The 16,392-nt window shown below is 46.5% G+C and overlaps 1 protein-coding gene across 4 annotated transcripts in view; it reads left to right on the plus strand.

Moving 5' to 3' along the window:
* Window positions 1-16,392, plus strand: part of PPP1R7 (protein phosphatase 1 regulatory subunit 7) — a 565,298-nt gene that overhangs the window by 355,161 nt on the left and 193,745 nt on the right. For all 4 annotated transcript variants that reach the window (XM_085634149.1, XM_085634151.1, XM_085634150.1 and 1 more), the window contains one exon: window positions 14,789-14,951. In XM_085634149.1, the coding sequence (XP_085490275.1) occupies window positions 14,789-14,951 (163 nt within the window). The remainder of the gene's footprint in view (window positions 1-14,788; window positions 14,952-16,392) is intronic.

Here is a 16,392-nt window from a genome sequence, read left to right on the forward strand (position 1 = left end):
AGACTACAGAGCTTTCTGCCCATTTGGCAAGCAATAACCACAGACAAATGGGTATTAGACATTATCCAACATGGCTATTGCCTAGAACTCACTTCTGACCCTCCCAATATTCCACCTCTCAATCATCAGTTGTCATTACAACACTCACAGCTACTCAAACAAGAAGTACAAGCCCTATTAGCAAAAGGAATGTCTAGCACGACAGTGAAATCAAACACAGGGTCAATTAACAGATCTAGTGTTGGTAGACAGGCACACTCATCGTTCTCTGCAGTGGTGGAACACACAAAACCTATCAATAGGGCGGCTGTACTAACAGCAGATGCATCTCGCACAGGTTGGGGTGCCCATCTCCAACATATGACAACTTAAGGTTTATGAGACACCAAACACAAAAGTATCCACATCAATTACTTGCAACTTCTAGCAGTTCAACTAGCACTAAAGGCGTTTCAGCCTCACGTAGTATTGAAAGTTGTATAAGTCCGGACGGACAATATGACAGCATTCTGCTATGCACAAAAACAGGGGGGACACACTCTACAATTGTCAAACCTCTCTCAGACCATTTGGAATTGGGAGATACATCACAAAATTCATCTTCTGGCAGAGCACCTGCCAGGAATAAACAACCAGTTTTACGACCTCCTCAGCAGGACGTGGCAACAAATACACAAATGGGAAATTAAATTCTCCTACCATACTTCCAGACAATGGGGATTCCCACAAGTAGACCTCTTTGCCACAGCCCACAACTCAAAATGCCCAAACATCGCCTCCAGATTCCCACACAATCTATCCAAAGGCAATGCCCTATGGATGAACTGGTCAGGGATATTTGCTTACGCTTTTCCGCCTCTTCCTCTCCTGCCATTTCTGGTTCGGAAACTAAGGCAGACATCACTCACACTGATTCTAGTGGCTCCCACTTTGGCTCGTCAACCATGGTTCACAGCACTACTAGAACTGTCAGTAGTTCCATACCCAAAACTGCACCTCACTTCAAATCTTCTTACACAGAACCATGGAGAAATCAGACATCCAAACCCCAAGGTTGGTCTGACCACCACCTGATTTCCTTTTTAGTGCCCCTACCTAATCAGAATAGCCCCCCCCCCCCCACCCTCCGGACCACCCATCATAGCAAGAAATTGGACCATGGTCAACCTCACGGCCTTCTGTCAGGCATTAAGAAGGTCCCTGCTTAGTCCCAATGATATTGAGGTTTTTGAGCATGAAATCATAAGTTGGCTGAGGGAGGCGAGTAATGATCAGGCTCCACTCCATAGATCTAGACCAGACGAGCTGAAACTAGCTAAACTAAAGTTCCGACAAGCAGAGAGGAAATGGCATCTAAGTACTCGCCAGACTCGAAAATTGAGAACATTCAACATTTGAAAAACTATAAATCTCTCTTAAGGCAAACTAAAGTGAACTTTTTTCCGAGCAAAATCATGAAAGCCCTTAACAAATCTAAAGAGATATTTGAGATTCTCAGACCACTCCAACACAAACAAAGTAACCCTCTCAGCTGATCCTACTCAAAATCTCTGTGACTCACTCAACACCTTCTTTGTTAACAAAATTGAGGCTATTCAAAATAGCATTCCCCCAGGTCCCTCACGCAATAAGCCACGATCGGGAATTGGGAACAGTCACACGATCTCTTGCCTCCCTCAAATATTGCAAGAGGACCTGGTCAATTTACTGACCAGAGTCAAATCCGGGTCACCAAATGATATTTGCCCACCAGAGGTCCTAAAAGCAGTATGTACCGGCTGTGCAGACTTGGTACTGTCACTCCTTAACAAGTCCATCAATTTGGGGCTGGTCCCGAGAGCGTTTAAGAGAGTGACTATTGTTTCCATGCTAAAGAAAGTGGGATGAGATCCCACAGATATGAAAAACTTTTGCCCAGTATCTCTCTTGCCTTTTTGGCAAACGTTCTGGAGGGACATGTAGCCCGCAATCTCTGCTCTTTCATTGAGAATCAGAGTAACTGGACTCAAGTCAGGCGGGATTTGGGCTGGCGCACTCCACAGAGGCTGTGATCATGTCAGTTGTTGATGACATGCGGAAGGAAGCTGATAACGGCAATACTCAAGCCTTGGTGCTACTGGACCTGTCCGCGGCTTTCGTCACGGTCTACCATGACATTTTGGCTGACTGAATCAGGGCCGCAGGGCTTCGAGACACAGCTTTGAACTGGATGTTCTTTAGTTTTTGAGTGAAACATCCCAGTCAGTCAGGCTACCTCACCTGAGGTAAAACTGAACTAAGGGGTGCCTCAAGGTTCCTCTCTTTCTCCTCACCTCTTTAATATCTACATCCGCCCCATGGTCAGGTCCCTTAAGAACAAAGACATCAACATCTTTAACTACGCTGATAATATGCAATTACTATTCATGATCAACGATCGCCCAACATCTAGACAACAATTACAGGACACAATGCTGTTCATCCTGGAGTGAATGAACAGCAATCAGTTGAAGTTGAATTCCGACAAAACTGAGATAGTTATTACAGAAAGTAAGATGGTCCATTGGGTTCCATCTCTCTGGCCCAGTGAGATGGGTCCCCCTCTCTCTCCTAAAAAGGCGGTAAAAGGCCTTGGGGTCATTGATGAGGAGCTCTTGTTTAAGCAACAAGTAGGAGCCTTGACATCGGCAAGTTTCTGCCAACTGTGGCGCATAAAAAAGATTAGGACATTTCCTACCAGAGAGACTTTGACCCAAGTAGTAATAACTCTAGTCATGTCTAGAGTTGACTGTGCAAACTCTCTTTACTTGAGTCTTCCCAAAGTCCTACTGCACAGACTCCAGTTAATCCAAAACCAGGCCTCTCGGCTGATAAATTATCTGCTCAAATATGGCCACATCTCCATAGTGACAAAGGACCTTCACTGGCTGCCAGTCACACAGAGAACAATGTTCAGGGTGTGATGCACGGTCTTTAAGGCCCTGTATCTGAACTGTCCTGCTTTTGTGAAATCACATATCCGCAAGATCAAGGCTGTATTAGCAATCCAGTGCCAAGAGACCGACTGGTGAACGTGCTCTTTAGAAATGACCATTAATATAACATAACACTAGAGCATGTTATGCAGCAAAGAGGAAAAGGTTTGTCATATATTGTAATAACAAAATTGATCTGTTAGATGCAGCTATACAAAATATTATTTATCTTTTGAATCCACGAGTAGGCTTAGCCTACACATCCATTCGACTGCACCTTGCAGCAGTAGCTACATATCTGCAAAACAGACAACATGTGTCCTTATTTAAAGTTCTACTTATTAAAGTCTTTATGGAAGGGCTTAAAAGAATAATTCCACCCAGGGCACCACCTGCACCTGTCTGGAACCTTAACATTGTTCTTACAAGGCTATGGGGTCACCATTTGAACCATTACATAGTTAGTTATCAGTTTCAATTTCTTTCATGGAAAGTTGCCTTCCTAATTGCCTTCACTTCACTCAAGCGCGTTGGTTAGTTACAGGCATTAACCGTTGAACTCTTTCAGCTACACAAATATAGAATGGTTCTTCGTATAAATTCTAAATACCTCCCAAAAGTGGTTTCTGCTTTTCATATCAGTCAGTTGAGTTACCAGTGTTATTTCCTCAGCCTGATTCAGTAGCAGAAATTGCTGTACACTCGCTTGATGTTAGAAGAGCACTACTATACTATACTGAGAGGACAAAGGGTTTTCGTAAAACAAAACAACTTTTTGTGGTGTTTGCTCCACCTCATAAAGGAAATCCTATTTCAAAATCTGGAATTTTTAGGTGGATAGTCAAATGCATTCAAACTTGTTATGTTAAGGCTAAAAAAAATGCATTTCTCCTAGAGCACATTCTACTTGCAAAATAAGAGCATCTGTGGCCTTTTTAGGTAACATTCCTATAGCTGATATATGTAAAGCAGCTACATGGTCCACACCACACACATTTACAAAACATTATTGTGTGGATGTCTTAGCATGTCAACAAGCGAATGTAGGACAGGCAGTAATAAAGAGACGGTTTCAGACAACTGTTACCTCGCTGGTTAGCCACTGATTTGAGGAGTACTGCTAAATAGTCTATGCAACACTTGTGTATCTACAACACACATGCCTCAAATAGATTGTTACTTACCCTGTAAGCATCTGTTCTTGGCATGTAGAGGCGTAGATTCACATGCGCCCTCCCTCCTCCTCGGACACCTGTGGTTGTTGCAGTTATTATTGTTCACACTACATACACATGGTCATCTCTATATTACACTTACTTACTCCATTCTCACCCTCTTGCGGGAAAACAATCTAACAATGGAGTCGATACCCATGCGCACTAACACTGAAAAGAGGAGTCACCTTATCTTGTGACTAGGAAAGACTTCTTTGAAGAAAAACAACTTGTAAACATCCGACCCAACACTAGATGGCAGGAGTATGCAAAGCATGTGACTCTACTGCTCTATATGGCAAGAATAGATGCTTACAGGGCAAGTATCATAATCCTTTATGGTTACATGGATACTCTTAGTTAACAAGATATTTTGCATGATCGACTTGTTACTGTGGATTTCTTGGCATTGGTCAAAAAAGACATGACTATATACTTATATGTCAAATTAAACGTACCTAGTGAAAGTGTACATAGGAGCAATTTTGGGGTGTATGACTTATGACTATTATATACATATGCTGTACTGGCATGCTAAGCTTTTTTTTGTGTGTGCTAAAGCAGTGTAAAAGTTGTCTGGTCCCAACAATAGTTGGCAGGGATATCCTCTTGTTAATAATGGGTAAGAGTTCCGTGGCTTAAGAGAAATTGGGTCCCAAGAAAGGTAGCTTTTTCCTGCCAAACCCCACAGGGAATCTTCCTATAATCCACCTTATTATGAAGGAGTGCTATTTTTCCACTATGCCAGTATCATCACTCTTGGTAATTAAGAATCCAGAAACAAAGTGAAAAAAATTCATGCTTTGCCAATTTTCAAGTGTGATATCTAAATTCTCCAGTTCCTGCTGCTTAAACAAAAGCATGAACTCAATTATTTGTAAATTTGACATTGCCACATGCACTTTTCTGCTTTGCTGCTATACAATACAATGGCCGTGGTGGAATTCCATTAATATTTGCTCTGCTCTCTGCTGTCCAGGAATGAATCTGTTATGCTCCCACCTCAAGAGGGCCCTAAACTGCCAGTTTATATCACCCAAACGGTTAATTTTGGGGAAAATCAACCCAGTGACCCATGGGGCGTGGTCTGGCCGTGCGCCAAGATGGCCACTTTCTGAGCGACCGCTGCCGGCCGGGTAATTAATCCTGTAATTTTCCGCTACAACGGAGGATCATCTTAGCTGCAAACGAGCCTCTGCGACTCACCTGCTGCGGGGATGCAGAAATAGCCTGTCGCTGGAGCCGTTGCGGGCATCGGCGCCGGGATTGGAGCTCAGACCCTGGGTGGCCTACATGAGAGGGCCGAGGCCTGCGTCCGCTGAGGGGGCGGCTGTGCTGGGGCTAAATGCCATCCCTATTTCCCTGCTGTCTAGCGCACCCCGTGGGTGTCCGGGGGCGCTTGTGGGAGGCCTTGTTGCCGCGGCGTGGAGTCACGGGTCCGTGCATCTTGCGGACCGGTCCTGAGACTTTTCGAGGCCGACCGGGTGAGTGCCTGTAGGAAAGGGGGTTTCTGTTGCAGTAACCTCCCCCCACACACTTTTTGCTAGACTACTGATGCACTTTTTCTTGGTGTGCCCTGGGTCCCTGCCAATCAGGTACCCAGGTATTGTGTTTTGGTGCAGAACAAAGTGAAGAGTCTACATGGCATAGATCAGTCACGCCTCTAGCTGGGTGTCCTGTGCCAGTGGTGAGGGTACAGGTGCATGAGCCCTGTCCCCTACAGTGTCTAAGTCCATTCTTAGACATTGTAAGTGCAGTGCTGCCATTAAGTGTATATGGTGATGGGATCTTGTCATTACGAACTCCCCAGCACCATAATGGCTACACTGAAAACTGAGAAGTTTGGTATCAAACTTCTCAGCACATTAAACCCACACTGATGCCAGTGTGGGATTTAATGAAAAATGCACACAGAGGGCATCTCAGAGAAGCCCCCTGAAAACTAACCCACCACTAGAGTCCAGGCTGAGTGGCTGCTTTCAGCTGCCACCACCAGACATGTTTCTGGACCCCTGGGCGAGAGCCTGCTGCTCTCTGGGGTCCGGAAACAATGCACATCCTGGGGGACGAGGTGCCAAGCCTCCTTCCCCAGGATGGGCAGGGTTCACGAAGGGGAAGCTTCAACGGCATACCGCCTTTGTGAGCCTCCCCAGACCATTTGCTGCTTTCAGCACATGGTCCCCACTTTGGTCGGAAGAAGCGGCAGGAAAAAAAGTGAGGGAAAGAGGTGTGCCCACCTCTGTCAACTCCACCCCTCACGTGAGGGAGGCGAGGTGAAGCACAATTCTCAGTCCCCACCATCTTGCAGATGGGGGGACTCAACCAACTAGGGACAGGCTTATGCCCCCTTCCCACTGGAGGGTTGCACGATAGGGCGTGTCCTCACCCCAGGGAAGGGACCCATTGGTCCCTGCCATTTACCTACCTGTAACGACCCTAAATCTAGTATTTAGGGGGCACCCTGAATCTTGCTTCCTCAGATCCAGAAACGACAAGAAGAAAAGAAGGACCGAACAGCCGTGCAGCCTGTTAACAAGAGGAAGACGCCCACTGACTTGGCCCCAGCCCTACAGGCCTGTCTCCCCCCGAACCTGCTTCTGCGAAATCCTGGTGTGTCCTGCAGCCAGCAACCTCAAAAACCCCGTAGGACCTGCCTGCCTTCACTACCAAAGACTGCTTCACCTGTGAACACCGGATTTGTTCAACTGCAACCTCTGGCAGCAGCCGGAGACTGCGAATCTGCCCCACTCTGCACCCGCCGTCCACGGCCCGAGCGGGCAAACACCACGAGGCGGTCACTCCGGCGACCCCTAACCTGCCTCAAGCCTCCAGGCAACGCCTGTAGTCTAAAACTAGAAGGCCCCCCCCAACCGCGACCCCGAGCTGGTAAGAAGATACGACCCTAAAAGGCACCCCTGCACCCGACGCGCCATGGCCTTGTGTGCCCAAACCAACAGTGCCTAACCCCAACCCTTAACTTCCCAACTTACCTCTCAAATTGGTGGTTGCACCCAGAAGTCCTTTGTCTCCCTGCCTGCAGTGCTTTTGCAATCCGGAGGTTCTCCATTGAAAATAACAGGGCACCCGACCTCGAAACAGTACCCTGCAGCCCCAGTCTCGCTGAGGGTGCACCTTTTGTGCTACTTTGTTTCCCAATTTGCCCTGACCTAAACCCTAGGAGCTTTGCTCCCACAACCCAGTGGCCTGCTTGCCAGCAGCCACCAACCGGAGGCCTCCTATCCCCCATTGGATAACATTGGGCCTCAACACTCTGCACCAGCCGCCCTAGTGCCGCTGAGGGTGTAACAAGAGTGCATCACTGACCCTGGGGGACTCCTGCGTCTAACCCCAGAACCTTAACACCCACAGTCGATAACTTACCTGTGAACCGATAACCTGTTTTTCCACCATAGGATAACATTGACAATTTTCTTCCAAAAAGTTTTGAAGTGTGGAGTTCTGAAATTTTAAAATATTCTTTAAAAATCGCACGAATAACCAAAACTTATTTACTTACCTGTTTGCAGGAAATGTCCCAGTGCTGAATCTAGGTATCCAGCACTGAGTTAGAAAAGTAACGTAAAAAGTAACTTACCTGTAATTTACCAGAAAAGCTAATTCATTTCAATGTACTGTATTTGCTAAGTGTTGCAACCTACTGCATCCCCTGTAAATCAAACAAAGTACAATTTCTATTGCATTTTCAAACTGCTCTATGTTCAGCAACTTATTACTGAAAAGTATTTAATGCTTACCTGTGTCAGGCTTGCTTGGTTCTAAAAATAAAACAGTATATATTTTTATACAAAAACAATTGGCCTAGAGTTCAGTTCTTGAGTGTATGAGTTAATTTGCTGATACTGCCTTACTGCTCGACCACTCTACCACAAATAGAGAGTAAGGTTCTATCTAAATTTAACCTCTGCCTACCTCTGGGGTCACCTAGACTCTATACACACTATACCTCTTTTTGGTGTAGTATATATAGAGCCAGTTTCCTATAGTGCCACTTCGAGCTGCTGGAGCCCCGGGGGAGCTGCTGAGGCCGCACCGGTACGCTGGTGTGATTGGGGCCGCTGCGGCGCCCGGGAGAGGTCTGGTGATCCCGTGTTGCGGCTCCCCTCTGTATTCTCCTGCGGACCAGGCCCGGCAGGACCTCTGCCCAGTGTTGTTGTTTCTTGGTGCCCCGGTGGCCTGCCGTCGTTGGCGATACTCTGGATGGCGGCACAGTCTGATTTGGGCTGCTTGTGGTGGCAAGTCCACTGCCGTATTTAGCGAGGGGCGGGCGGCCCTGTTCAGCGGCATACGCCAGTCTTTTCTTGTGACCAGCACCCGGGGGGGGGGGGGGGCATCCTTGCCTCATTGCGTGGCTGCAGCTCCGGCGGCCTGCGTTGTCGGCAATACCAGTGGGCCCACTATTCTCTGCAGCTAAGAACTCCACCAAACAAGCAGGGCCACATTGCGCCCATTCAGACACTAACGTGCAGCGGCCCCATGGACTGAAGTGTGCTCTGATCTGACCGGGTGGCGGCTTCATCGGCAGCCCGGTTGCCAGTCATTTCTGTGGGCTGGTATCTGTAGCATTGATATCTGGAAACATTTGCAGTATGCTTTTGCCAGGAGGTGGATTGCGAAGCGCTCAGTTGGAGATCGTTGCCCACAGCTGCGTGGTGTCACCAACACTACAGAACCTACAATCATGGGCAAACAAGATGCGAAACAATCTAAATTAACCTTTAACAAAGACGTACCACCAGAACAACAGAGCAGGATCCGGAGGGGAGCGCGTAACGCCAGTCCGATTCGCAGATCGAGGATCACGGTGAAGATCTTTGCACGCTGATGCTGGTGCTGGAAATGCGCTCCAGCCTCTGCACCATAAACATAGAGTTAGGTACACTTAAGTCTAAACTGGATGTAGTTGAGAAACAGGTGGGTGCACACAAGACGCTCCTAGACACTTTAGAGAATCGCAACACGGATTTCCACGAAATCTAGGTCGAAACTAAACAACTCCTCTTGCACATGGACAAGGTTCTAGGCCTGATAAGATCCAAAAATGAGGACTTGGAGGTCCGCTCCAGTCGGAACAACCTACTGATCACGGAAATTACGGAGACAACGGCTATATCAAAAATGGAGAACTATGTAGCTGATCTACTGCATGAACTCTTCGATCCTGCCCTGATTGAGCGAACCCATCGCACTTTGGGTCCCAGGCTTCCTGTTGGTGCACCACCTCGGCAAATATTGGCTCGGATCCTGAACTATCAAGACCGTGATCTTATCCTACGTTTGGCCAGAGAGCGGGGGTCCATTACCCATCAGGGGAACTTTATTTCGTTTTATCCGGACTTCACCCCTGCAGTGCAGGCGGCACATTGGGAATTCCTACCTGCAGAGAAAATCCTGCTTCAGGCCAAGATCCCGTACTCGTTGTTATACCCTGCTAAACTCAAGGTGTCCCATGAGGGCACAGCCCATTGCTTCATGGATGCCAATTTGGCCCTTAAATTCGCTAAGCATGTTGGGGGCAAGAAGAAGCAGACGTGGGGTCCGGGTTCCGAAGAGGCGGCAGGAGACAGGCTCAGTGACAATGATTAGTCCATGTTGGGTCGATGTAAGACTAATGTAGCATTTGTTTTCTCTTTAATCCTGCCGTTTATAGCTGGGTTCAACAAGTCATGATTGTACAGTGGGTCTGCGAAATGTTAGCGAGGCTCATGAGAAATTGTATACTGTGATATTTACTATTATGTTGTCCCTCCACCTTACTCCTGACCACCCTGCATTATTTGCGGGGGTGTATGCCTGCTACACTGTGCCCCCAGGGAGATCTCCCATTGATCGTGCGCCCTTTCTGGGATACACCTCTTATTTGTAAGTTGTTGGCGGGGTGGGTAATGCACAACCTGTTTGGGGGGGTTGGAGTGGGTGGTGGGGGAGTGTGGGGGGTTGTTGTACTGTTTTAAGCCAGATTAATGCTTATTTTTCTTGTGGGCACTGTCAGTACAATGCATATTTTATTTGCTTTACATCTAGTATATTTGAAAGGTTGGCATCTAGACGACTGTATCATTCCACCGTATGGCATTGTTTCTGTATGGAAGAGCGCTCATGGGGTCCATTCTCTGGCACTTCACTGAAGTTTAAATCATTGGTGATGTTAATCCTTAATTTCTTAACCTGCAACATTCGTGGTTTAAACGATCACAGAAAGGCACGGCTGGTTTACTCCTATTTAGTATGACACCACATCGATGTGTGCCTACTGCAGGAGACACACCTTAACACCACTCCATCCACTAGATTACAGCACAGACGCTGGGAGCACGTATTTTCTTCTATATACTCTAACTACTCACGTGGAGTAGCGGTGCTGATAAGGCGGGGACTGGACTGGAAGGAGGGAGGCTCCTTCTCAGACCCTGAGGGTAGGTACATCATACTGCAGGGAGCCTTGGGGGGAACCCGGTTGGTCATAGTGGCCGTCTATGGGCCGAATGCGGACACCCCAACCTTTTTTCAGGATTTATGGGCCAGGAGTAGAGCAATGGAATGCTACACGGTTATATGGGGAGGGGACTTAAAACGCAATACTGGACGATGCACTAGACAGGAGAGGACAGTCTCGTTCCCTACACCCCAACATGACTTTTGCTCTGCAAGCCATAATATCGGACGGCAATCTTATCGACATATGGCACCATAAGCACCGAGGAGGGTACATGCATATCCGAATTCTACAAGGCTTGGTCACGACTGGATTATTGGTTGGTTTCAAAGGATGTGGTAACATGGACAAGCGCAGTATCCCCCACGGTCCTTGTCTGACCATGCGCCAAGTCTACTGTGCCTTACATTACCAAATTCCCCCACTAAAATGTTCAGTTGGCGACTCCCCCCCTTCGCCCCCACCTAATGCTCTGCTCGACGAGGCATTTAAGGAGGTGATAAGAGGGGACATTACTAACTACTTTGATAATAATGCTGGCTCAGTTTCCACCCAGGCCTCTTTATGAGAGGCATTTAAGGTAGTAATTAGGGGACTATGCATAGCCCGATAAGCGGGGGTGCTGAAAGTCATAAGGGGCACGCTTGAGCCTCTGGAGAAGCAGCTTAAGGAGCCTGAAACACAATTTTTTTACCGCTGATGACCCCACTCTTGTTGCAAAAATGAAGTAGACATGCTGGACTTTGAGGAAGAGGCCTAACGTGAAGTTAAGTTTTTAGGCAAATATACACAAGCAGGAGGTATGGGGAGGGCGACAGGCCTGGGAGAACCCTAGCGACAATGCTCCACGTTCCACACATGACGGCCTACATCACGGAGATCAGGGAAGACCCTCTAACTGTATCAAGTGGTCCGCTAGACATACTTCACAAATTTAAACAATTTTGTACCTCATTATATACATCCACCCATTGCTCGGCTCAGGACACCCTTAAGCCATATCTAGACTCTCTCGAGTTGCTGTGGTTGGTCCGGAGGTACAGGGAGTATCTTGACGTTCCATTTGCTGTGGAGGACGTAAAACAAGTAATCAGAAGCCTCCCACTGGATAAGGCGCCTGGGTCTGACGGGTTAACCAGCTTTCTACAAGGCTTATGCTGAGGAACTGGCCCCGCACCTCATAACGCTCTACGAGGAGGCTCAAACCTCTGGAATTTAACTGCCATCAATGCGAGAGGCCATTATAATTAACTTGCTTAAGTCAGGGAAACCTGAGGACGAACTGGATTCGTACCGCCCCCTATCATTAATTAACGTGGATGTTCAAATCCTGGCAAAACTGGTTGCTAAACGACTGCTGCCTCTCCTCCCGTTAATCACATGCCCTGATCAATCTGGCTTTATCCCTGAGCTTTCTACAGCTCATAATCTGCATACTTTTTTCTCTGTTGTGCATTATCTCAATCCGAACTCAAAGGCCATTGCCATTTTTTTGGACGCCACAAAAGCGTTTGATTTGCTGGAATGGTCGTATCTTTTTGCAATCCTGGAAAGGATGGGGTTTAGCCCCATATTTTGAAGCCTGGTACGTCTGCTCTACACTAGCCCATCAGCCAGAATCAGAATAAACGGAATGCTATCTGACCCTTTCACTATTTCGCGGGACACGAGACAGGGTTACCAGTTGTCTCTCTTCCTTTTCGCTATTGCGATGGAGCCATTGGTGGCCCGCATCAGGCAGCATCATACAGCCAGGGGTTCATCACGAGAAGCCTCTTGATCTCATTATATGCTGACGATGTCACCTGTACCTCTGTGACCCAGAGACGAACAACGGCTCCTATTCTCCAGAAATTGATCAAATGTGGTGGTCTCTCTGCAATTTCGATAAATTGGTCGAAATCCACAATTTTTCCTTTAACTGACGCTACTACACCTTTTCCCCTCGACTACCCACTGAAATGGGCAGATGGCCCAGTGAAATATCTCGGGATTTGGCTCAGCAGAGACACACAAGAAATATGGGAGATGAACTTTGGGCGTATGGTGTCGTCGTTAGAAGATAAGATCACCGCGTGGGCCGGCCTCCCACTGTCTCTGGCTGGGAGAAAAGCCATTGCAAAAATGGTGGTACTGCTGAAATTGCTTTACCTTTTTGTCAGTATTCCAAGTCTACTCTCGCAAACCTTTTTCATCACCATTAGCTCCTTACTGACCTCCATGATTTAGGTGGCTCGACAAGCGCAGGTCTCGTGGGAACTGTTAACACTACCACTGTCCCAGAGTGGGTTGGGTACCCCGGACATTCAGTTGTATGCTTTTAGTGCGCAAGCACAGTTCTTAAATTTTTGGGCGCACCCAACTCCCTTCCAACCTCATACAGCGGTGTAGATGGATGTTGCGGCGCATGTCTCTTTGCAAGTAGAATTCTACCAAACATTTAAGCGCCCTCGTGGTGACATCAACACGGTGGAAACCATGAGATAGGCATGGGACAGAGCATGGCATGAGATTTTATATGCCCCATCTATCCCCCTCACTCACAACCCGATGCTACCCACAATGGGAGAAGGTGTAAGTAAGTAGAGCAATAGCACTCAAAATGGGAATACGTACCTTTGGGGAGCTATAACCGGGAGAGGTGTACAGCGCTCCTCCCGAACCTACAGAGGGGCGCGCAGTGTCTTTTTCTGAATAATTCTTCCACTACAAGCTCAGGGCCACGTGCAGATCACTTCACTACTCATTCCTACTTCCCCTCCTACATTGTTGGCCCTGGAAAATGTGCTGAAGAACGACTCACCCCGCAGACTCATTACGAGACTTTATAACAACATGCAGCACTCTGCACCCATATTGACACCCAAAGTCCTTCAAGCCTGGAACACGGACTTGCCCACTCTGCTATCTGAGGACCATTGGGGATCTGTTGCAACCAACTAACGGCACTGTCCCCCAACTATAAACTTCGCTTAATTCATTTAAATTTTTTACATACGTTCTATAGGACTCCCTCTCAGCTTCACCGTATGGGGATTAGGGCGGACGACAGCTGTTGGAGATGTGGCTACTCACCAGCCACGTTTCTGCACATGGCATGGGACTGCCCTCAATTGGTTTACGATTTTTGACACTATACATGAGATCATTGGTACACCTAGAGACGCACATCCCCTATTGAGTTTATTGTGATACGTCAAAAACACACCTAAAGGAACCAGGAAGTTACATGCTATGCTGTTGCAGTTAGCCAACCGGATAGTTGCTATGCATTGGGGTAGGAAGGGAATCCCCTCTATGAAAGACTGGATTCGAGATGTGACATTCAGTCAAAAACAATTGTCCGCTTTCTGGGAGCTGATGCCATCGGCCTCCCGGCCAAGAGATATATGGAGTCCTTTGGAGTGAGGCCGCACGCGTCAACAGGATGCCACAGACACCACGGGATCACCTGCTAACCATTAGTCGTACACACCCGGGCCTGGGATTGTCTAGTGTATAAATATGTTAAACACTGTTGTAGATATCAAAACCGAGTTCATCACTGTGGATTTGAATGGGCCCCTTCCCTGGCTCAATTATCAGATGCAAGTACAGTTTTTCTTTTGCTAACGTATTTACAAACCATTATCTAGATATACAATGTATGAATTGCTTTGCTTTTTATTATTATTAAGATATCAGACCAACATATGTTCTTTTTCATGTAGAGACAGGTGGACATTACTCATACAAAGCTAATGTATGTTATGACGGGAAGTACCTGGCTACTATGTTCTTGTTGTTTGTTGAAATGCCAATAAATAAATAAAAAATATAAAAATTCCAGTGACCCATGATGTTACTGTAGAAGAACGAATGTGAGAAAAATGATTGGTAAAGCCTAAAACCACTATACATTTAAAATGAATAATGAACTAGAAGCATACCGTCAGAATGTATGATAAATGTAACTCGCATTGTTGCACCATGGTAAACTTAAATGCACTTGGGCTAATCTGTTGTTGCAGAATGAGGTGTTTGGCTTGAGGTGCTGAACAAATGAGCAAATTCACAATATAGGAGTCTCTAAGAATCATATAAGAAAAAATATATAAGGCCTGGAAACTGAATATGCTCTGCAGACTTTTCCTTTAGTTTGTCCCCATTTTCTCTTCCTCCTTCAGGATCTTGGACTTCTCCTTTAACCTCCTAAGACAAATAGAGGGACTGCAACATCTCACCCGGCTGAAGAAGCTATTTCTTGTCAATAACAAGATCAGTAAGATCGAGAACGTGGGCCACCTCCAGCAGATACAGATGTTGGAGCTAGGGTCAAACCGTATCCGGGTAAGCACTAAGAAAATACTCAGAAGTAGATTGCATCAACAATAAAAAGGATTGATGAGAAAAGGCTGAGCAAGAGATGACTTCAAGAGAAAAGGAAATGCAAGCTAATGTGCAAGATACCCCTGCTTAACCTGGAACTTTCCCAGAGAATTATCCTTTGTCCATGCCTTCACTGTAAGTTTCTCAATCTCCGACTGTTGATGTATCTACACCAGGCTTCTCGAACGACTAGCTCATGAGATACTGGTAGCTCACCAGCAACATGCAAGTAGCTCTCTTGTGTGCAGCACAACATAATAAATTAGCACCTTTTGTTTTGTTGAATTAATATATGTACCCCCAATTTGAAAGGTCAGACTTCGCAATACAAATTTGTGTTTTCAGAACTGATAAGCTGACGTTTACAGAAAAATGTATTTCCCCAAAATATTTATGGATCAATTCTATTTATTTTATAGCCATAGCAAAACATTTGTATACATGGTTATCCACCTACAACCCAGGGCAGGTAGCGCCATCATGGATCAGCTAGAATGGAAACTTTACACAGCTGTCCGCCTACAACCCTGGGGCCGGCAGTGTTGTGGAGTCATAGTTCAAGTTACAACAATGCAAACATCCCCTGAAAGACACCCCCCGTCTCCTAAAATAAAAGTTGTGGAGACCCATAACTGCGGTCTAGTAGCTTTGATGTAGGCCTAAGTGGGTGCATGGCTACATTGTATGTTTAAGGCGGGGCTGCACCTTCAGAGATCTAGATTGTGGGAAGCAAACGCAGCAATTTAAGTTAAGTCCGGCATGTCGGCTCATTAAATTTGGATGACAGAATAGAGATGAATGGTTCCACAAGTCTGATTAGGAGTCATGTGTCTGGTTGTCACTGCGACGGGCACCGGAGGCCAATACAAAACATATTTAAAGCTTATATTTGAGTGAAAATTCTTGTACTATTACCCTGGTGCCTGGAGGATTGCAGGTATGGCTGCTGGATGATGCCCATGTAGAGGCATTCAACATTGAAAAAATCTTTCTACATTAGTGATGGCAACTCTGCATGATGCACTGCGGGGATTATGCTGGTAATCATGCTTGGGGTGGCCACTAACCTATTCTTGTCTGACGTGGTCACTATTACAACACTAATAATATTAGTAGCTCGGGATCATTTTCATTGAGCATAAATTACTCTAATAACCGAAAATGTTGTAAACCCTTGAACTACACATATGCAGGCTGAGGGCAATTGGGGACTGCACAAAAGTCATTAGTGGGAGTCTTCGGTAGGATAGAGAATTATGTGCTAAACAACTTGCATGAACAAATAGAATCAGAGGAGAGAATGGCAAGAGCATTGGTGAAAATAAAAAGAAAGAAATATGGGTGTAGGGCGTAAGTGGTCGCATGGGGCTGAGAGGTAGAGGGAAGTCAAACAACTTGAAAC

Source organism: Triturus cristatus, chromosome 11 (genome assembly GCF_964204655.1).
Source record: "Triturus cristatus chromosome 11, aTriCri1.1, whole genome shotgun sequence".
Classification (NCBI taxonomy): domain Eukaryota; kingdom Metazoa; phylum Chordata; class Amphibia; order Caudata; family Salamandridae; genus Triturus; species Triturus cristatus.